Source organism: Athene noctua, chromosome 2, assembly GCF_965140245.1.
Source record: "Athene noctua chromosome 2, bAthNoc1.hap1.1, whole genome shotgun sequence".
NCBI lineage: Eukaryota > Metazoa > Chordata > Aves > Strigiformes > Strigidae > Athene > Athene noctua.
Genome location: NC_134038.1, coordinates 23,656,000 through 23,678,983, shown reverse-complemented (window position 1 = coordinate 23,678,983; position 22,984 = coordinate 23,656,000). Strand labels below are relative to the sequence as shown.

The 22,984-nt window shown below is 39.5% G+C and overlaps 1 protein-coding gene across 1 annotated transcript in view; it reads left to right on the top strand.

Moving 5' to 3' along the window:
• The window catches only part of GRHL2 (grainyhead like transcription factor 2), a 67,789-nt gene that overhangs the window by 4,782 nt on the left and 40,023 nt on the right, over nt 1-22,984 (top strand). Inside the window, exons 2-6 of the mRNA XM_074897622.1 lie at nt 8,431-8,620; nt 11,599-11,666; nt 13,236-13,620; nt 17,063-17,115; nt 20,680-20,836. Of these exons, the coding sequence (XP_074753723.1) occupies nt 8,431-8,620; nt 11,599-11,666; nt 13,236-13,620; nt 17,063-17,115; nt 20,680-20,836 (853 nt within the window). The remainder of the gene's footprint in view (nt 1-8,430; nt 8,621-11,598; nt 11,667-13,235; nt 13,621-17,062; nt 17,116-20,679; nt 20,837-22,984) is intronic.

Genomic DNA, 22,984 nt, shown 5'->3' with positions numbered 1-22,984 from the left:
AGTGTTTGGGTAGGGCATCCATTGAGATAAATTTTCTGCAGTGGTACTCATCCAGGAATGAATGGAGAAACAGGAATTAGAGTGTTTAGTGCTTTCACTTTTCAAATGTTAGACATGCTGTCATGGATGTTCCCCAGAAAACAATCTCTACAAGGAAGGTGGAAAATCGGTGTGCAGAACCTCATGGAACTTGCAACCCTAAGCTTAATTGAGAGGGGTGAGGATATCAAATGGTTATGTCTTGCTATTAACAGTGCTGTCTCTCTGGTGCTGAAGTCTGAGACCAGACTGAAGACCAAAGCAGAGCAGGAGGGAGGGGATTTTCCCAGGTCATTTAGTTGATTGTAATGATCGGGTAACCTCTTCCCTGCAGAAGGGTCAGCAGGGACATCATCATTCTAGTGCTGGCAGGGACATCTGAAGGGGAAATGATATTACACCGGTTGACATTTGTTGTCAGATATTTTCACAAATATTAATCCAGTGCAGAGCACTGATGGTTACCTTAAATGTTTTTTTCCATTGATTACGGAGCAGCCAATTAAGGTGCCCTTTTTTGTACACACACACAAAAAATAGTACTTTAAAATGCTGAACTAGGAATTAATCCTGGGATGAATCTTCATTAGCTTTTTAATCAGTGATTGGGACAGTAGTAGCTAATTAAAAGAAGATGAGTAATCATTTCAGACATCCTAATATACTGGGACACTGTCCTATTCTTCGATAGTACTAACTTCATAAAGAAGAGAACTGTGCTTATGAAATATTTAACCAAGGAAACCATATTAAGTGCATGTGAACTGGACAAGTCAAATATTGCAACATAACTGTAGTTTGAGAATATGTCTCCAATCTCGATTACGTATATCTGTAGGTTTGTTAATTTTCCTAATAGTGGGAGATAATGGCATCTTCCATTATTCTGTATTTTAGTTGTTCTGTGAAGTATATTTTTGGTTTTGTGTGCTTTTTAAAAAGATTTGTGGGAAATCCTAACTCCCAGGATTGCTCAGTTATTGAATTTACATTTTCCTTCTGACTGTAAAAAATTTCATATTCTGAAAAAAAGCAATGACTGCTATCAGTGCAGTAACTATTCCATTTCCATTAACTCTCTGGAAGCAATGAATGAACAAGGGCCACCGGGCCAAGGGTCAGGTTAAACTGCAGCAGATCTGGGAAGCCTTGTCAAGACCTGTTTTTAATTTTAAAGCTTACTGCTGGCTGCTTCAAGTCAGCTAAAACAACCTTGGGTGCTATGCATGCTGGAAGTATGCTCCTTAGCAAAACAGAGCATGGTCTGGTATGAAGCTGCTAAGTAATTGCTAATTCTGATCAACCCTGTTAGCTACTGCAGTAATGTTGTCAGCTCTAGAGTAACCTCATTTTTTGAGATGTCAGTGATTTTTTTTTTAAAAATATGCTGAAATCTGCCTTTTTTTGAGATTGTTTTGTGCTTGGTTTAAAAAAAAAGGCAACAGGCTACTTAGTGCGCTAATAAGATTTTCTGGTAGAAGTAATATTTAATTAAGTTAAACAAAAAAGGTCTCTAAAATCATAGGTATAAAAAATCTGTCTCAGGGTGAGTAATTGCCTACTTGAACTGGTCCTCAGTAGGCATTTAATATATGTATTTAGTCCTTGTGTCAGATTTCTCTTTCATGCTTACACTTTGACATACTTAATAATAATTTTTTTGTCAATGTTAATGAATCACCTATTTATTTTAATCAATGAATCACCTATTTATTTTAATCTTTTAAATCACTATTGCATGCTCATGTTATTTTGGTTCTGAGTAAAAGCAAATAAAACTTCTAGTAGGCATCTAATTGTGGCAGTAGTCTGTTTTCCCATTTGCTGTTTCTGCTCTCTATATTATTTTACTTCCTCTCAGAGTGGTTTGTAAAGGCAAAATAATTTATTTTAATTATTTAACATGTGTAATCTTGTTCAGATTTGTCTTCTACTCAAAAAGAATAATTGTCCCAAAATTGCAAGTGTCCCAAACCTGCATTCATTAGTAGGCAGGATTACTCAGCCTCTTTAATGGGAGTTTTTTCCTTGGTATGGACTGCTGGCTGGCTCAGAGGGCATTTTATCTTCTGGTTTCCTGGTGGTCTAAATGCTTTGATTTTCCTTCATTCTCGCATCATTTGTATATTTATATGCTCACTGAATTGGTCTAAATGCATTTTGGAGACCTGTTTGTGCTTCTGGGAACGATGTGATTGTCGACTATGTAAGACAAAATACCAAGACACATGGGCCATAATTTTCCTGTTCGTTAAACATTTATACGCCTTTGTAGTTTTAACAGAACACTATTATCTAATTGAAACAACAATGTTGCTGACTTTTTAATTATACTCTTGGCAATAAATCCTGAGGAGTCTAAACTTTTTTTTAACTAAATAAATCAAAACTTGCAGTGAGTCACCCATAGGTTTTTTTGTTTTGGTTTGGTTTTGATTTTTTTTCCTTTTTTAACTTGATGTCTAAGCAAAGGAGTATGCTGAAGGTAGTAAATCTGGGCTAACATTAGAATCTTTAAAACAAATGGTTTCAAGCACTAGGGGTAGCTTTGATTTATACTTCTTTGTATAATGAGCACAGACAGAAATTTATGATCTGGAATCTAAAGTTTGTTAACTTATCCAACTTCTGTGGGATCTGCCCTTAGCTGCTTTTTAAATGGTCATAGTAGTTCAATTTGTACCTGTGAGTTCATATCTGTGTACAGTAGTTGTAAGACAAATTGTATTAACATCTGTTCTAAATGTGTTTTATAGTAGCTTTATAAAGCTTGAACTGACATATGTGTAAGTGTAAAATAAATTTACAAAGGGCTTTAGAGCTACTGAAATACTTGTAAATGATCAGACTGCCCTCCTTAGCTATGTCAAAACTGAAGTGGGAGCTTCAGCTTTTTTTCTAGCTCTTGGATGCAGCTAGATCGTGCTCCTGTACCTTTTGTCATACCAAATAAAATGTAGGCGTTCTTGAAGTTCCCCATTTCTTACTTTGCACTGGAGAAAAGACTAGGCAGGTGTGCTTTCCCTGTTACGCTGAGTCACGGCGTACTTCATCCAGGTCTTGGATCTGGACAATTAAGGGATTAGAAACCCAGCATGCAGCGTGGTGTGTGGTGCATGTCTTCACGCAATATAGAAGTGGTCCCTTTGGCTAGCATCTCATTTTAGAATTTGTGTTTCTCCCAGGGTGTCTGGATTGGACACAGTTGCCCTGTGCATCTTCTTATCATCCAACTAAAAAGGAGCTTATGATAAATATCCTATGGCTTCGTCATGCTGGGCTGGGAGCCAGAATGACATGAGTCTGTTTTGCCTTTTCCAGTTATGTGACTGGTGCTAAAATTTCTGTGTGCTTTATAATATCTGTATGGACCAAAGCCTGCTATATCATCTCATGAAAGGACAGTTTGCAGAGTATGTGCACAGATGTGCTTGGTGCTGTTGTCTCACAGGTGTAAGGACAGGTAGGCTCAGGCCTGGGCTGAAACCTGGGAATGGGCATTCCTCCCGTTCTGCTGCCTCAGACACATTGCTTGCTGTGTTCCCATCTGGCACCTCGCCTTTGCAGGGAGGGGGAGATCCTAATGCGTTAATAGGGGGCAAGGAGGTCTGCAGGGATATGCCTGGAGTAGCTAGATTGTTAGATTTTTTTTTTTTAATGTTTGTTGAAAGAAAAAAGCAACGTCCAAAAAATCAATTAAAAAACTGAAAACAAACAAGAAAAGCCCGGGCTGGGTGCCTGCTTGACACTTTCAACAGTCTGGTTTGGATTTCAGGGGTGAATTTCCTGGGCCAGTTGGGGGGTAGGCAGAATGAGACTTTCTTCCCCACTAGCACCAACTGGATCAGGGTGTAATGAGCATATGATGGAGGAGAGTAAGTAGGATGCAGCAGTGCTTGATGAAGCATGCCTGCACCAGTCTGCTTTATGTTCAGTGGCAAATAGCAGAGAATGAGGGCTGCATGAACTTTGCAGATTCAACAGAAAGCTCTTGAGCATCAAAATTGGCTGAGAGAGACTGGCATCTTGTTTCTGAATAAAAAGCAAGCTCTTATCAGAAAGCTGCGGCCTTTCACCATTGTTCATAAAAGTGTCAATGGGCATTTCTGATTCTGTGTAAGCTAATTCACGAATTGCTTGGGTGAGAATTTGCCTGTAGTAGGATTTTATAGCCCCAAGTGCTGGCTGTTGAAAGTTCATTATCTCTAATCTGAAGAAGAGCTTGAAAGGCTGGCCCTTTCCATTCATCTAATTTATTGACATTAAGTACAGTGTACCTCTCCAACTGATTTTGTACTGCAGTAACTGAAATGAAATGAAGTGACTGCAGTTTTGGACATCTCTATTTGCACACTACAGCTGTATATGTTTTATAAAATTCCATAATCTTAATTTTAAGTAAGTTCAAAAATATCAGTTTGTCAGATGCAGAAATCACCATAACTGGAAAACTTATGTATAGCTTTTCTTGCGAGGAAAGCGCACAAATCATGTAAGATGGTGCAAACAAGAAAATCTACCAAGCAGTTGGGGGGGTGGGGGGGGAGTTTTTTGCAAAATAAAGACCATCTGAAGTTTAGTCTTGACATAAACACTCAAGTGTCAGGGCAATCTATAGCCTAAACTAGATCATTCCTCAGAAAATACCTTTAATCCTCACACGCCTATAAATTAAGCTACATAACCACCTACTACTGTTTAACATAAAACAACTGAAACATTTTACATTCATTAGGAGCTCAACAGATAGCTTGAAAGGAATCGTGTACTTTTTAGGCACAAGTATCGTCAATTGTTAAGCTGTGTTGTATCTCCATGATAAGATAATGGCGTGCTTTCAGCTTGGAGAAGCAGGTCCCTCCTCCCTGTGTTCGGTTAGCACACAGCCTGGCGACCAGGCAGGGGGCGGTGGGCTAGCCCGAGTGAGGAGCGGGCACGGTCAGCTTGTTGGGCTTGTCCTCTGCTCCTTGCAGGCTATTTTAGAAGATGTCCCTGGGGCTACAGCGGTTATTTGCTGATATTGCTGGGCAGGTTGAATGGGACTCTTCCACTTGCAATCTTGGCCCATCTTCCTTTCTTAAGTGAGTGGTTCTCCGTGCATGTGGCCACTGATGGATTTGCAGCTTTTGATAAGATTATATATGGGTTGCTAACTGCAGGCTCCAATTGAGGCTTTTCTCACAGGTGGGGCATTCAGAGCAGCTCTACAGTGGGAAAACTCAGTTTCTTGTGGATGTCACCCTTTGTCTTCCCGGTGATCCAGGTGTCACCACAGTCACTCTCCTCCAAGCAGCTGCCTGCTGTCATCAGTTACACAGCTGGAACAGCTGGGGGTCCCCCGGCATGGAAAGGTGCCTCACTCAGGAGGTTGGGTTTTCTTGGCATATTTCAAAATATAAAATATTTATCTCCTCTGGTTACAGGGGACTTTGCTACCGCTCTGTCACATTTGGCTGAATTTGTCCAGGAGGTTCAGCAGTCATGGAAAAGGAAGGGGAGTGCGTGTGCACACACAAGTCTCATTTCTTAAGAGAAACCCGCCCTCCCATCCAAACGACCTTAATTAACAGAGAAGTTTTCTTAAAGCAAGCACAGTTGTTTTCGCTGACTGCTTTGGATATAATCTTTGAAATGATTGACTATGTTAAATCATGATAATTAGGTCTGACCATTAACCTCCCACAGAGCTGATTACAGGGATGGGGGTTGATGAGGAAGTTTTTTATTTTTCTTAGTGCTATTGTTTCAGTCTGTTTGCAGTGTAAACACAATGAGTGTGTCAGTTGATTATGCTGCAGAACATCTCTCAAGCCAGAGGAGATGTTTACTTTTTATACGTTATTAATTATTCATACAATGTTTAGTTTTTAGATGTGAAAACCTGAGGTTTAGGGAAAATATGCTCTGGGGAGATGTTGGGGACGCTCTAGGTCTATGCACCTGTGCCTTTCTAGCCATCCAAACTATTTACTTACAGAGTGAGTGGCTGTTCCTAGAGCATTTATCCCCTTTACTTCAGCTTCTTCGCAACAGTGTTGGAAAGAACACCTCTGAGGGACAGCACTTTCTTCATTGCTCTAAGATTGTCTTGACTAGGTTACAGCAGCAGAGATTGACTCCTCCCCTCCAGCATTTCTGCAGACAAGCACAGCCCCGCTCTTAAAACGTGTGTTTTTAAAGGGCATCTCACAGTCTGCCTGTAGTGCTCATAAATCAGTTATGACTATCACATGGCTGTGAGCGCTCCGAGTAACAAAAGGCGGTTATTGATTGTAAGGGAAGATTGCTACAGGAAAGAGAGCGGGTGGTGTTTGTGCATTGCAATGGGCAGCTGCTCATGCGGTGAAACAGCCCGGGTTTAGCTGAAGGGGAGCTTTGTTGAGGAAAGGAGGATCCTTGCCTGGAATAATTGCCTCTGAGCCAGGGAGAATTGGCTACTCCAGAGTGGGAACAGGCCCTCAGCTACCTCTGGCACAAACAGCGGGGCTGTTGCAAATCTGATTTGAGTCGCTAACAATAAGGTATTGAAAAGGCAAGCGGGCCTAGCGCTTCTATCTGTCTTTCTTTGGGCTCCAAATTTCTGCTTCAGCTTTACTTGCTGAAGCAAACCTGTAACAATATAAATATATATGTGGAAGCCAGAATGACAAAAACCTTTAGAAGAGACAGGAAGAGGCCAGGCCGAAAGGCCCTCAGAAAAGAAAGGAGGCTTCTAAAAATCCAGATATTTTAGATGAAAGGAAAATATAATCTGAACTGTAATTGTTGGCTGTATTTTGGGATATGAAGCTATGAAATGCTTTCTTCCCCCACAGAGCTCATAAAACTGCTCTGTGTACCAGATGGATTATTTTGTTTTTCATTAAATAAAGGAACTTGTAAAGAGTGCTCTGTACCATAGAGATGATAATCTCCACCACCACCCCCCCCCCCCCCCCCCCCCTCCCCTTCCTTAACCTGCAAACCATGCTCTGGTGTTTATGTCCAGGCAGTGGCAGAGCCCCTGCCGAAGCCCCAGTCTGCGGGTCACTGGCTTGGGGGCCAGGCAAGACACGCTCCTGATACATGAGAGCATTTACCATGTGGATTCAGCTGTGCTTTTATCAAATCCTATTTCTGAAGTCAAATAACAGGCTTGGTTGCACAGTGTTCAAATGCCACTCTCTGTGCAACAGCAGCAGTTGGTTGGGTTAGGTCTGTGGAGCTGGCGCTGCTGCAGGTAGGGGAGAGCAGAAAGAGGAGACTGAATAGTGAACAGTTTTTATGTAGAAAATAGCAAGAAATGTTTTATGAAGGTCACCGGGAATAACTGCTACTTTTGCCAGTCAGGTCAGTATATTCAGTTATTCGGCCATCTTTGCAGCTTTCAAATTCTTAAGGTGTAATGTGTTAAATGTTTCATCACAACCCTTGTAACTTGAGCCGCAATTCTTGACAGTTCTCTTGCAACATGTACTAGGCAGCACACCCCTCTCTCCGCTATTTCCCTGCCTAATCTGTTGCCTACTATATTGTGTAATAGGAATGCAACTTTTTTTTTTTTTTGTGTAGCTCTTTTATCCATAAATTTATTGAACATTTTACAAAAGCAGGTACTATTATCTTCATTTATATTTCCATTATACTGGAAATTTTAGCCATAGCTGTGGTGCAGCAGCTTCTCATGATATACACAGGAACAGGACTGTTTGTACCACTTCCAAACTGGAGGAAACTGCTCTGCTGCAAATCCTACTTACTAATGGTGTTGTGTGTATTGCTGTGGGTCTGTAGCTAGATGTGGTGAGTGATAAAGTGTGAATTGAGACCAAATATGTTGACTTCTGCTTCATCCACTGGACGCATTGCTTGTGTCCTGTTACAGAAAACCTCTCTGAAATTACGGATAAATTGCATTCCAAAAGCAGAGAATAGCGCAATTATAAGGTGTACCCAGTTATTAAATACTGAACTATGCTTGATTTATGTGAACAGTACTTTAGTATTGGATACTTTTTCTTGTTTTCCCTTCATGTCTTCTTATTGTAACTGATTTCAGTTAAGTGTTTTTTCCCCTAATCAGGTGTACATCTAGCAAAAACACTGGGGCAAAGCGTTCTTGTATTATTATTTCCTTTTTTTCCAAGTAGTTTTAAAATGTTTTGATAGCTCTATATATTAGTAAAAATACATTTGAATTATTATGACAAGATTTGCACACATTTAACTATTTTTTTGTTAAGTACTGAAGATACCTAATACTGATAAATGTTTATGTCACCAAGTTTAATACAGAGATGCTTGCTTGATGTAATCATATCACTTTCATTGAGCTGTGTTATGTTCTTTAACATGCCTTATGAATAAAGTAATCCCTTCTGGATCACCATTTTATTCTTCCTGTCTATGCAGTAACAAGCGACTTGTGGCCTTAGTGCCAAATGATACTTCATTCAACACCAGACGAGCCTATACCAGTGAAGATGAAGCCTGGAAGTCGTATTTGGAGAATCCCCTAACAGCAGCTACCAAGGCTATGATGAGCATAAATGGTGATGAGGACAGTGCTGCTGCTCTTGGCCTATTGTATGACTATTATAAAGTAGGTAACGCAATGCCATCGTTATTCCTTCCTGCCGCACTAGCAGGGGCCACTCTAAGAGGCATCAGAACCAGTTTTCAAAGACAGAAGTCACTTCATCTTGTTTTCTCTTAGATACTTGCATCAAGCAGCCTTTCCATTTTAGAAAGGCTGTCTGAGGCTGTTTTGATATGTTTAGTTCTGGAGAGAAAAAACAAAATCAGAATTCTTATATTAAATTTGCAACCATGCTTTCTTTTTGAGCATAGCATTCTTCCTCTTCCCTCTTAAGAACATTGGATGAATTAGCCCCCTTTGTATTTGTGGTCAGATACTTGCAGTATTCTTTAAAAAGCAGAAGAGGGGAGGCCTTATCTGTCTGTAGGTTTGTCTGCTTTTCTGGTTCATTCCACACGTGTTTTAGCTTGCTCTTTAATTGGAGTATCTCTCATCTGACAGTTTCCCATGTTATTTTTATTTGTATAATGATTGCAATAGGCTGTGTACAAACATACAGTGAGGCCTAGCCCTTGCACTGGCAGTTTGCAGTCTAAATAGAAGGGTGGAGGGCAGAAATGAAGCTGGACACATAGAGATCTAAGTCAATTTACAGGGGAAGCACTGACACACAGTTTCAGTTTGTCAGGTTCTAAGCCCAGGGCTCTACCTACCACTTTGATACCACTTTTCCTTTTTTGTATATTTCATATTTTTAAGTAGAGCTACATTCAGATTTCTGCTAAAATCAGAGGAGTGTTCTAGAGGGTACATCTCTGTATAATGCAGAACTTTCAATGTAAAGTCCAGGCTGACCCCTTTGTACTCTGCAAATGGAATCAGTGTTTCCTGCCAAGCACTAAAGTATGAAATTGTTCATTTCGCTTGAACTATCTCAGTACTCCCGAAGCCACCTGTGTCTGGATTGGACAGATGATGTTCTGTGAAAGCCAGCAGAACATGCCAGCTCACCTCATAATTAATGAAGAAGGTAGCAGGAATGGAAATTTAAAATTTAAAGCCTTTGCTTTTAGTATTTATTAGTATAAATGCTTTTAGAGAGTGGGCTGCTCTTATTAGTCTCTGTTACAATCATTAGAGGAGAGTTCAGGAGAAGGGGTGGTAGGCAAGGTGCCATATACCAACCTTATGGTTAAATATTGTTTTAATTTCTTTACTGATTATATATCAAGAGATGTTCCTTGTTTTTGTGTGTTGTTGTCAATAGAGAAAAGCTTTTCCCGATGAGAAAGAAGAAAGGGCCTTTTCTCTACTTGACATACAGTGCCAGAGTCTGAAGTTAATGTGGATTTGTAAAATTCAGGATGTGTACAAGCATCTGGAGTGTTGGCTTCTGTCTTAGTAATACGTATGTAGCAGTACATACACGCTGGATTTTAAAAATAAAACTATAGAACAGCCCTTTTCCTTCTCAAAACTATGTTCTAAGAGACATGTCTGTTCCTTGTTCCAGGCAGTTGCAAAAAGCTTGGGGTTCTGTTGGAATAAACTGTGTTAATCTCAAAGCCATTTCCAGCATTCAATCATAATTATTCCTCTCTTAAACTGGGAGAAAAGGATAACTCTTGTTGATGCTCTCAAAGAGGAACTTAAAACCTGACTTAAACCTCTGTGCTGTAATGTGGAAGTGTAGAGGAGGACTTCCAGTGCACCAGACTCCTGAATTGCCCTTATTTATCATCTGGCTCATTTGTTCTGACATGCTGGGTAATTTTTTTGAAGTACTTTTTCCAGTCAATAAGAAGTATTTGAACTTAAACTGGTTTTGGGTTTGTTTTTTTCTTTTTTTTTTTTCCTTCTCCTTTTTCTTGTAGTGATATTTATCTAAACATAGACCCTCCTTCAGGGATAAATATATGATCTTAACAGGGGAATCAACATGTGCAAACTGTGGCTTGGATCTGACTTCTAAAGTATATGAAAGAGGTTTTTTAACCAGCAGGATGCTTAGTAGAGAGAGAGGATGTCCCTACTGAAGGTAGCACTCTGGCTAGCACTCTGACTTTGCTGCTGTCTTGCACATATAGCTGATATTAACCTTGGCTAGTGTAGTGCGTTGTAGTATTGTTTTTCCTTTAAATTCAGTATTTTCCTTTCTTTAAAGTTCTTTCTGTTCTTTAAAGTATTTAAAGATAAAAGGTGTATTTTTAGCCCATTCTTATGTCTATTCTTACTCTTTAATCTCAAGTTAACTGCTGTGATAGACTGGATATACCTTCTTTTGTAAAAGATAGAAGTTTTAGCTCCCAGGTTGCTGGTTCAGCAAAAGATACGGTCATGGCAGCAACTTTTCCCTTTGTGACTTCATATCTATGCTGGTGTCAGGAAACTGGTATGTGGGAAGACAAATCTTTTAAGTCACTTGGTGTCAATTCTGAGTCTGTTGAGGGGCCAGATTTGACTGGATTTTTATTTTTCATGGCTGTTGATGCACCCAGCAAAGCAAAAGTCCATGTTCTCTGGTGACATGCTAGCATGCCCTGACCTGTCCCCATGCTGGGAAATGGAGAGATTCACAAAATTCTCCTGGTTCCGAGTCCTACATCCTCCAGACTCCTCTATAACAGGAGAATTATCTGATGCTTGTGGTTTAATTGAAAACCCTTTTTCCTCTAAGCTAAGAGGGTCCATGCAGAGCTCATCAAAGCATCTTCCTTCTCATCTTAGTGAAAAGTGCGTGTGTTTGGGAATGTAAGCTTTGATTTGAGACAGCTTGACCTAGCTTAATATTCCAAAGGTAAACACATATAGAAGAGTGCTTTGCTCCAGACTGGTGTGGCCAAGAATTAGAAAAGAAGACTGTCCCTACATTTTTTCCCTTTGGAAATTATTTTTTGGTTACAGTCAGTCTCTCAGAGAAAAATAGCTCCTGGCATCTGTAAACTAGACAATGCTGATACAGTTACATTTTTCAGTTGTTGCAGTAGACCAAATACCTGACAGTTCCATTTACCTGATCCCATGCCTGGTGTTGTTCTCAGGTTCCCAGAGATAAAAGGCTGTTGTCTGTTAACAAAGTGAGTGATAATCAAGAAGACCAAGATAAAAGGTACAGTATTATTCAAAATCATACACCCAGCTACTAACAGTGTTGATCAGTTGTGAGCTGAAGGAACTACGATAGCCTGAGGGTTTTCTTCCAAAAGATAAAAGAATGAAGACTGTTTTGGGAAGCAAACTTTAGTCCTTTTTGCTTTTAATAAATTAGAAAAATTGAACAGTAGTATTAAACATGCAATTTGCAATGTAGCAGAAAGTTTCATGGTTTGTTTGTGTTTTGTTGTTTTGGTGCTGCTGAGATTAGTAAAGTCAGATTATATTGACTATTGGCTTTTTTTCTTTCAATTTTCTTCTTCTAAATCAAAAAGTGAGTAGTATGGCCTCAGTAATCAGATTTGTACAGTACATAACTTAGGGTCTGCCCAGAAGCAAATAAAGTAACTCTCTTAAAATAATCTGCTCAAAATGTTTTTCTTGCTCCTCTCAGATATCAGCCTTCCTCTGTAAGCTAAAAGTGACTTGAAGAGTCAGAGGAAGCTGACTCCTGCCTTTATTAAGACTTGTGAACAAGAGAGCATGTATATTTATGTAGAAAGAACTAAGTTTTTACATATAGGAAGGTATCTTCATGTAAAATTATAGTGAAGAGAAGCTTCACAAGGTTTATTTCAATGTAGCTAATTTGGGACAGCCTTAGATGGTCTCTACTAGCTGTGTAAGGTGAAAGTTTAGGTAGGTAATATAAATTTACTGTTTCAAAACAAAATGAAACTTTTTTTGAGGGACAGTTTTTCTTCTGGGAATGCCTGAGAAATTCCTAAATTGAGTGTGATAGACAAAACTGGCCTTTGGTGGAAAGCCAACAGAGAGGAAATGTAATGCCAGAATATATCTGCTGGGTTGAAAACAAAGCAGTGTGTTACACCTACTAAAAGTTTTATGGATTAACAATTTTATATCAGTGCAACTACTATCAGCAATCAGATTGCTTTCGACAGCAACCGTGGATAGACAGCAACCATGGGTAGACATGGGAATGCTGCTGGAGGTTACCCTGCAGCTGCTTAGTTACTGATCTACTCTGATACAATGGGATTCCAGGGCTTGCTCTTTCAGAAGAGCATTGGTACCAGAGTTGCACAAACAGTACTGGCCTGTAGCCTGAAAGAGCATGCATCAGCATATGAATTTTGCTGTAGATATTCTGCCTATTTCACATGCAAATTATCTACTGTGAGTAATCCTTATCTCGCCTTGCACTTTATGCTTATTCTGTACCTAAAGGCTGTTGCACTAGTGGATTGATTTTGCATCCAAATTACAAGACAAGGCAAAACCAACCCTGGATACCCAGAATTTATTGTAACAAACTGATTATAGGTCAAATCTTAGGTATTATAGGTATTATTTTTCCCTAGCTTTTAAAGAGCTCTGGACCTCTCTGCTTGCTTCACAATGTCTTTTGCCTAGCATTTGTTTGTGTACTAACTTCTAATGGCAATGGCTTACCAAGAGTTGAAAGAGCTCCTTCTCTGACATCTAAGAACATTAATCTATTTTAGGAGGAGATTTACTTGTATCAGGACAGTTCATAATGTTTTTTGGTTTTATATCGCAGAAATTGTCTTAATACCACGGAAGCTCAGAGTAATTTAAGTGGGGGAGAGAACCGCGTGCAAGTCCTGAAGACTGTGCCGGTTAACCTCTCCTTGAACCAAGATCCTTTGGAGTCATCCAAAAGGGAATACAACACAAATGTGTCTGGGAGCTCAACGCCCATCACAGGGACTGGAGTGACTGTGGTTAAAGCAGAGGAGTTCACCCCTGTTTTTATGACCCCACAAGCACACTATGCAAGAGGAGAAAATGAGGAGCACCGAGGGGTTATCTTTGAACCATACGAAGTGTCCAACATTGCTCCCCACACAAATTATCTCAAAGATGACCAGCGCAGTACTCCAGACAGTACGTACAGTGACACCTTCAAAGATGGAGGAACAGAAGTAAGTTTTTCACCTCAAATTAGCATCTAAGAACTCAATAAAAAAGCTGTAAACAAGATAAGGATATTTGATGTTGTAAACAAGATAAGGATATTTGACCTGTTCGCGAGAGCCATTAGAAGGACAGTGATGCTTGTTTCAACAAATTCATCTCAACTCTTTGTTGTATTCCTGTCAGTCTGTGCTCTGATTATAAGAGGAGCATCATGAGGCATTTCAGAAGACTGTTTTAAAGTTGTTTCTTGGAAACTCTTGAGAGTAATAGATACTGATCTTTTGTCTTGTGGGATATTGTCAAGTAGAGGATAGTTGCCATTCTGAAAAAAGATTTGATTTCCATTAACAAGATCTGCCTTCAGACCTATTGATAACAGTAAGAAATAGCAGCCACTTTGAGAAGTTTTTTATGTTCTTCTGAAAGTGCGAGCAGTGTCAGCCTCTGCTGCTAGGTAAACCCAAGTAATTAATTCAGAAGCTGTTGCACTAAGCTCTATTCTGCAACACAGACAGTGAGAAAAAGTGGTAGGATTAAGTGACTAGAAGGCAATGGAGAAGTTAACAGGCAGGGAAAAACTGGTATGCATGTCTGTGTAGGGGAATGAGGAGGTGAAGAGAGACAAAGAGCTACCTTGTAACTATTTTATAGTTAAACTGAGGCAAAGTAATTATACAGTCGGCTTTAATATGGTGAGTACCCTCTGGCTGCTTTTACCTGCTGCTGAATAATGCAAACAAGCCAGAAATGTAGAAAGGTAAAAATTATTCAAAGCTGACAGTACCTCTGCAGATAATTAGAGATATTAGGGGGTAAAACTCTCCTCAGATTTTCTTCCTCCAACTGTCTGAAGTTGTAAAAGTAACAAAAGTACAAGGCAAGCTACATTAAGGCTGAGTTACTCTGAATATATAAGAAATTTACTGTGTGTTTCTGTATGTGTATTATAGAAAAGTAAATTATCTTCATACAGGCGTCATAGATCAGGATGTCTGGAGGTGAAATCCATTTTCAGGTATAGAACACATTTGGGTCAGCTAAATGAATAATTTGAAGATATCTGGCTTGCCATTGAAAAATCAGTAAGATCAAACCTTGGATTAGAAACACTGTTCTACATTATCAAATCACGTAATTTCTGCTATTTTTTATTGCTACTGGTAAATTACTTTTTTTTCTTTTAATGGGAGTTCAGTGTACCATACCCATGGCTTTCCCTGGGGTGCTGTAGCTGAGTCACTCCATTACACTGTTTGTTCTGAGATGTGCTGCTACGCAGTCAGTCAGCCTGCACTGTGCGAAGTGCTGTCAAATGTGCAAAGTTGCTTAACTTGGAAGTAAAAAGAGAATTTGCATCTATACATTGGCCTTGCATCCCAAACTCCATGTTATGGTAATTTTTGATACAATGGTAATATTTTGTTACATGTTTTTTAAAATGATGGGTTAATAACAGGGTACAACAGTTGTCATCTAGGCTTTCTCTGAAGTCAGTGGAGAAAGAGGCAGTTCAAATCCAGTTGCCAGAAGTGGGTGGAATGTTTTGCCAGGTGCACTTACTTTTCTCCATCTTCAGTTACCCTATTAACTGTACAGGGAGACTGAACAACGAACTAAGTCCCCATCTGTAGCTGCTAGGTGAGGTGTGTGCCCCTGTTTGTGGCCTTCCAGCCCCAGATGCTTACATGCATGTGGCACGGGAGCTGGAAGAGCTCTCCCACCCCGCTGCAGCCTCACTCAGGGCTTAACCTATCCCTTCATTTTTTTCTCAACTGCCCAAATCCCAGGATGTATTTCACCCCTGCAGTGTTCTGACTGGTGCTCCAGCCATGTGCTGTTGTGCAGGGACAGCTGTATGAAGTAGGTGGGGGGAGAGCATAAGGTAAAATGTCAAAACATACCAAAAGAGAAATTTGTACTAAATTAGTGTTTAAAGTAGAAGTACAATAGTTTTTATTACTAGTTTTCTTATCCACTTGGTGAGAATGGCCGGGTTTGGCTGCAGTAGATTTGCTCTTGATACCTGCTCAATTTTTAAAAAATTATGAATATATATTTAGAAATTGTTTCAAAACATTTATTGAGTGACTTATTTCTGTGACACTGAAGGAATGCCGAGTTTTTATAGATCCCTATGCTAGTGGACACTTTGTTCAATCACTTGCTTTGTTCTTTGGATACAATTTTAACAACTGTATAAATACATCTTTCTCTTCTCCTTCATATTCTTATTTAGCTGCTGATTAATTTATTAGTCCTTTACAGTATAGACAAAATTTTAGAGGCTAAGTAAGTAAATTGAAAGTTTTTGACAATATCAACCTCTAGCCCTCATATAAAATGTGACAAATATGTTAATATGGGACCATCTTTATTGTAATACCCCTCAGATGTTAGATTTCTTAGAGTGTTTAGCTTATCTATTCTACTGCTCACGGATTCTTGACTTTTGATCTTCAGGAAATATTCCTAACCAGTACATAATAACTTTGCACTTAACTAGTATCTGACTGGATATTTGTTTTAGCACAGCTGTGCATAAGGTAAAATTAAAAACTGTTTTCAAAATTGCCTGACATGACACTTTTGGATACAAAACAGCTTTTAACTGCTAACTGGTGATCACACAAGAAATCTTGGAGATTAAATGTATTGATCCATCAGTGAGCCAGAGACATCAGCAAAAACATGCTTCAGGCAAGCCAAGGAGAAGCAGCAACGCTTACATAGGATAGTATGAATGGGCTCTTTTGCTCAGGAACATGGAGTACAAATCCTTGCTTAATCTGTGCAAAAAGATTTCATTTTTTAGAATTCCACCTCTCAATGTAATTTTTTTTTTGATAGATGTATTTTCATTTTTTAAAAGATTGACTGTAGATCTCCTTTCATCTGAAGGAGTGTGTGTTTTGCTCAAACAGAGTCCTATACAGAAGGTAAAATACTTCTTAGCCTGCGTCACCACTCCTATTTAAAATAGACTGTATAACAATCTAAATTTTTGTCAGCTTTCCTTTGTAGGCCTTAGAACCAGCTGACCAGACACATATTTTTAAATAAAGCAAAACAAAACAAAAAGTGAAGTCTCTAGGAAAACTAGGATTTCATTTGAAAATCTACTTATCTTTGAGATGGGGTACATTTTTACAGTCTTGTTTTAGAATACATTTATGTGTAGGCAAGGAGTTTAATAAGGCAGAAGACGTTTTTCAGCTACATTCCTGTAGCAGTTAGGTTATGAAAAACTCTAAAACCTTGATATAAATTAATTATCTCTGTCAGTTCTAGTGTAAAGTCCATGTAGGGTCCACGCCAGTTTTTAGGGATTTTGGGTTTTAAACGGTTGATGATTTCTTATGAGGGGTCCTTATATAAGCGTAACTCTACTTTTGTTGGCATTCGCATTTTGATTGTATCAAACTATATGTAATTGTTTTTATTTTTCAGAAGTATCGCAGTGTGTCCGTGGGGGCTGAAGAATATATTTATGAACAAACAAGGTATGGCATAAGCTTTGAAATGTGTTGACTGGCATCATGTAGGAATGTATTGAGGAGAGGCTGACTCCACTCCCCACTCTACCTTTCATCACCCTGGGGCACCTGCAGGGCTCCCTTGAATGCTGCCCAGCATCACTTTCCCCTTCTGCGCATGTTAGCTTTCATATCTGACCAGTTTGTCTTGCTCTGTTATCTTCCTTCAGCACTGTTTAAAGTTAGTAACTCCTCTGAGGCCCCCTGGAGATATGTGAGATCAAAACTGTTAAGAGAGGTCCCCCCACGTGACATGACACGACTTTTGTAGCCAGGTCATGGAAAATCTTCCCCACTTTTCAGGGTGGCAGGGTGCACAAGTTAGATGTCCAGATCATTGAACTGGCTCTGCCAACCTTATGGAATTCACATCTTTTTTTTTCCCTTCTGTTTTTTCTAGCTACTCCTAGTAGGTTTTCTGGGAAACCCTCTATCTTTTTACACTGCTGCTGCTTGTGGTACTTCATATTTACCTATAAAATAAAATAAAGTTTCTGTTACAAATCATGTAAAAACACTAAAAATTCAAAAAAGTTTTAAAAAAAATTTCAAAAATTGAAGTTTGAAAGGAATAGTGTCCTCCCTAAGCAAAGAAAAATGCATGTGTAGAATGGGCAAAAACTGCAGAGTCACTTTAAATAATAGAGATTGTGATCAGTGAAGTTTATAAGCTGATGCTTCATTTCATGCTTGTGTATAGTTCCGTTTATATCTGAGAGATTACTCTCACTTTAGAAACAGGAACATGCCTACATATATTTCCTGAGTAGGCATACGACTGCTGCTGTAGCGGAGGTTCCTTACAGCTTGATCTTTTTTCTAAGGAATATTAAAACAATCATTAACTGCAGTGAGCTCAGAACTGAGTCGTTATATAGGCAGTACATACGAAACAGATATTTAGCAAAGACTGCTCACTTACTACAGTGGATATTTATAAAATTGAATCCTGAAGCGTTGGTTCTCAGACATTAAGTCTTTCATGCTGTGGCCCAGGTCCACATTAGAACGAAACCTCCAAATGCGCATTAAGAAAAAGGAAATATATCTTTCCTGGGAGTTACTCAGAAGTGATAGGTGCTCAGAAATGAAAATTTCAGATTGGAAAAAAAAGAAGTGGTGAATATAAAAGTAATTGGAAGCCTGATAGAAGATCCCTTAACAACTACATGGGGCTTTAGTTAAGACTCTTGGTGAGATTCAGAAGAGTATTATAATTATTTGAGTGACTGCAGTAAGTTTTAAGGGTAATAGTAATCCTCCTGGTACAGGGCACACTTTGATTGCCAGCTGGGAACAAGAAGAAAATTCCTAAGTGGTACCGCAAAATTGGCCCGGCACAGTGAATCTGGGATTAACATTTTTTTGATGTCTTTCTGAAACATACAGAATGCCGGGAAACAGAAGACCAGACCATGGCAGACTGCAGGCAGCTCTGTTAAGACACTCTGTGTCTGACTTTGGTTCATCCTAAGCCCTTCTCAGCATACATCCTCATTAGGCCTTCTGTCTGGTGGGAGATACTGAGGTGCATCTCTCAGGGCACTCAGCGTGCTTTGATATGTGTCATACAGTAGTCTTGCAGCATGCAACTTGCAGTCTCTTCGTGTGACACTAAATTGGAGGGTGTGCCCCCACCGGGGTCAATCCATAGGACAAGTGTTTGCAGCAGGATGGATGCTGGGTGCGTAACACCAGTGGTTCTGCTCTTCCAGTCCACTTGGATGGAGATGTACCACTTCCCAGTGTCAACAGAGCCTCTGTTACCCTTGCACACAGGACAGAGGGACTGCAGCAGTGCACACCTCAGTGGGTGGCAGTGGAGGGGACTGCAGTCCCCTTCATGCTGCCTCCCCAGTCCCCTTCATGCTGCCTTCCCACCATATGTAAGAGCCTTTGTGTTGGCAGCAGTTTCATTGTTGACAAGTGCTGGTACTGCCTTTAGTGAGTTGGATAGGTATAGGTTAGTGTTTGCTTCTTACCTTAGTTTTACTTTGATCTGTAACTTTTAAGCAACTAGAAAAATGACTGGATTTCCATTTATAAGGTAAGAAACACTTAAAAGTTGTCTTTGCTTGAATGATTGATACTAAACTAAATAGTTGATATTAAAGTGTCTGAAACTTATTCCTTTGAATGGAAAGACAGTGGATCAGGTTATTTTTTGTTTTCTTCTTTTCTTCTACCTTCTCTTCAAGTGTGAGTTTAAATGTTATTACTGTTCACGCGTTTTATTGATTCCTCCCCGGATAGTTAAAAGTGTTTTTGTCTTCCCCTTATTTCCATATTGCTATGTCAGTGTTGTTATGATCCAAAGTATTTGCTTGAACTAGGAAGTAAAGGATACAGTGTTGTTTTGTACCAACGTATATTCATCCTTCTGGTTCAACTCCAGTACTACTTAAATACTTTGCTGAATTAGGACCTTTGTGAAAGTGCTTCCTTCATATCTCAAATTTGTGAGGATATCCTGCAAGTGACTCCTTGCATTAAGCTTCCTGTGGTGAACAAATGCTGTTTGAAGAGAAGATTTATTCTCTAAGGTTAACATTATTTTTCATTTAAGAGAATGTGAGGAGCTGCAGGCATTTTATTGGATTATTGTTCAAGCCTGTTATTGGAGGAGGAGGCTGGAAGAGGCTTTGTGAGAATTGTGTTCAGCTAAAAGTTCACTTCACTAGTTAATGGAGCTTTAGCTTTTCATGGTTTGAGAACTGCTTTAAAGGTGAGATGTTCTCCTGTGAAGGAGGGTCTTTTCTAATATCCGACTTCCAACAGAAGAGCAAGCTCTCTTTTTCTTTAATTTTTGTCTCTTGCTAAAGGGAGGTTACTTGATTGCAGATACAACTAAATGTAGGTACTTTGTTCTGTCTGAATAATCTTGAAAAGAAGGCTTGTAAAAGCCCTGATTGCATGTTGTCTTTAAACAAATGAACCTACCCTCTCTTCTGGTTGTATTCCTTCTCTGCCCTGTGCACAAAGTAGCCGATGGGCTTTTCATTCTCCGTGTGTATCTTTCGCAACAAGTTTTGTTCTGTTTTTTTTGTTCGATTGCTTTGGTGGTGGTGTTTTGTTTGTTTGGGATTATTTTTGTTTGTTTTTTTTTTGTTTGTTTGTTTGTTTTGTTTTTTAAATTAAGTTTCCCTTTCTGTGACACTTCTAAGTTTAAATGTCTGTGGAGCTAGCTGATTTCCTGCAAATCATACTGAATTCCCTCCTGGTATTTGACACTGTTACTGTGGGGTATGTAGTCTTGTACTTCATAATAGTTCTTTTTAGAGAAAGTAAAGACGTAGTCTCTGATCCAAGAGAATTACAGTCCAGATAGTTTTATGCTTGATTGTCAAATCTGATGAACTTGAAAAAAGAAAATTGCATTTTTAAATACCCATGTGACCTTTTCCTGGAATTTTATTATTAGTGCCTTATGCCCTGCTTATACAATGCATGAAATATGTAATAAATGGGGACAAAGAGAAAAGGAGAAAGTGATATGGATTTTGTTGGTGTTTCCTCTCCCTGTCTTTTCAGCAGCACTTTTCAGTACACACTAGAAGCTACCAAATCTCTGCGTCAAAAGCAAGGGGAGGGGCCCATGACCTACTTGAACAAAGGACAGTTCTACGCCATCACGTTGAGTGAGACGGGTGACAACAAATGTTTCCGGCATCCCATCAGCAAAGTCAGGGTACAGTCCCATTTCCTTCCTAGATGGGAAAGCTCTACATATAAATGTAGTTATGGTTTGTTGGGTTTTGATTGTCTTTTTTCTCGTGGGAGGGGACAGAGCAAGCTTATGCTTATGCTCAATGTAAAGGTGGGAGGGTAATATTGATCGTGGTCTCATGGGGTCCAGTTTTTTCAAAGTGTGATCTTATGAGTAAACTGTATACACAGCTGCCTCAGTTTATGGTTTGGCAGAATGGCAATTGCACAGATATTGCACTTGACATGGGTGAACTTATTATTGCCACGATTAAAGAAAAAAATCGGGGAACTGCTACACCTACTATGTAAGTCCATCTCACTTGTGCACTTCAGCGGCTGCTTTCCAGTGCATTTCAGATAAAATGTGAAGAGTTGAAGCCATCCTTTGTGACATAAATTTTAAACCACTTACATCTTAAAAGTGTGATCTTTCACTTGATATTCACCCAGAAGTGTGACCAAATTGATAATTTACATCTTAGATTCTGCATGTAGGACTGGAGTTCGGGTATTCAGCAACATCTGCCTGGAAAACAGGCCTCTTGATTTCTCTGGTAATGTTTTTGAGTAAGCAAATCCTAATGCAGTTAACTTGGAATGAATAATGAGCCTCAGAGTTGCTGCCCTGCAAATTTCACCCTGAAGCTGGAAGGGCTACATATGTATGAGGCTGCAAAAGTGTTTCCACACAAATAAATTAAGTATGGTAAAAATGTTGCAACTTTTGCAACCAAGGAACCAATGAAAGTCAACCTGAGCAGTGAAGCAGACAACAACCTATATGTTTCTATTATACATGAAGTTCAGAGAGACAATGATTTGTAAACCCGAATAGCAGTTAATTTTTAGCCCGATTTCCTAAGGAGGCTGATGATGGTGTTTCATTATTGACTGAAGCTGATGCAAGACTTCTCTGCTGCTGGAAAGTGTCTCTCCTTGTCAGCCACCTGTTCCTTCCCCCTTTGTGGTGCCAGCTCTATCTAGCACTTGTACAGCTGAAACAGGAGTCAGGAGCTCACTGATCTGGCTGAAAACCAGTCCTCATGAGTCTGATTCACTACAGAGCCACATGAGCTTTGAATCTGTGGCAACAGAAGGGTGGAAATTGTAAAGGAGAGATGAGACCATTCCTTTTGGAAGGAAGTACAATTCACAGAAGATTTTGAAAGCAAATGCAACTTTCACCATCATGTTCTGTTTGCCAGGCCCCCAGCCAAGTGACTGTTGAATTTATTGCCAATTACATCCAAACCTGAAAGCATGGCAAGAGGTTTGAAGGTATTAAACCTCTACAAGTTCCATGTAAGTGGTCCATAGAGGAAGAAGATTAATGCTTTCCTTGGTGGAAGAGCTACAGTCTGCGCTGCCAGTTCTGGTTAATGCATCAGCTGGCACATACCTGATGGCCAGCCGGTATGCATATGCATAACTCAGGACTCATCCTTGGCATGTACTGCCTTGCGTCCATGCAGTGGCTAGGCATGGAAGATGCAGTGATGTCATTTGGCTCTTACAGGTGGAACAGAGAAGGTCATAGAGCACATGAAGGGTTATAGTGGTGATCATGAATCAATCGTGATCCAGCTCCTCATCTTATGAAACAGCTTGTTGGTGTTTTTTATGACTTGGTGACTCAGGGTTAAAGGGAGAATAGGAAAAAAAGAGGATATTTAAAAGTGAAGTTTTTTTCCTCTCTGATTTCTTTTCACTCCAGTTTACCTAGTATAAGCATCCTTTAATTGTTTTGTGTTTTTTGTTTAGCTTGCCTATAGCTTTTTAAAAAAGCCTTTATTACTCGTGTGGAGTTTTACATAACGTTTCAATCAGTTTCCTTTGAATCACACGGTTTAACAAAGGAAATTCAGAACTTGAACTGAAAAGTTCAGCAAATCTCAGTAAACAGTCACACTGCCTTTATCATTAAATACATGTATGCAAGAGTCCTCCTCCTGAGAAGGGTAGCTGGACTATGTATGCTGAAAGTGAAGATGTCCTGCCTTTAGCCAGTGAGCCTAAGCTCCATAACATATATCTTTACAGTGTAATGTCATCTTCAAGAATGACAAGGAATCTGAACTCCAACAACACTTAGCCTGGACTTGAATCAGAATTGGAACTTGGGATTCTC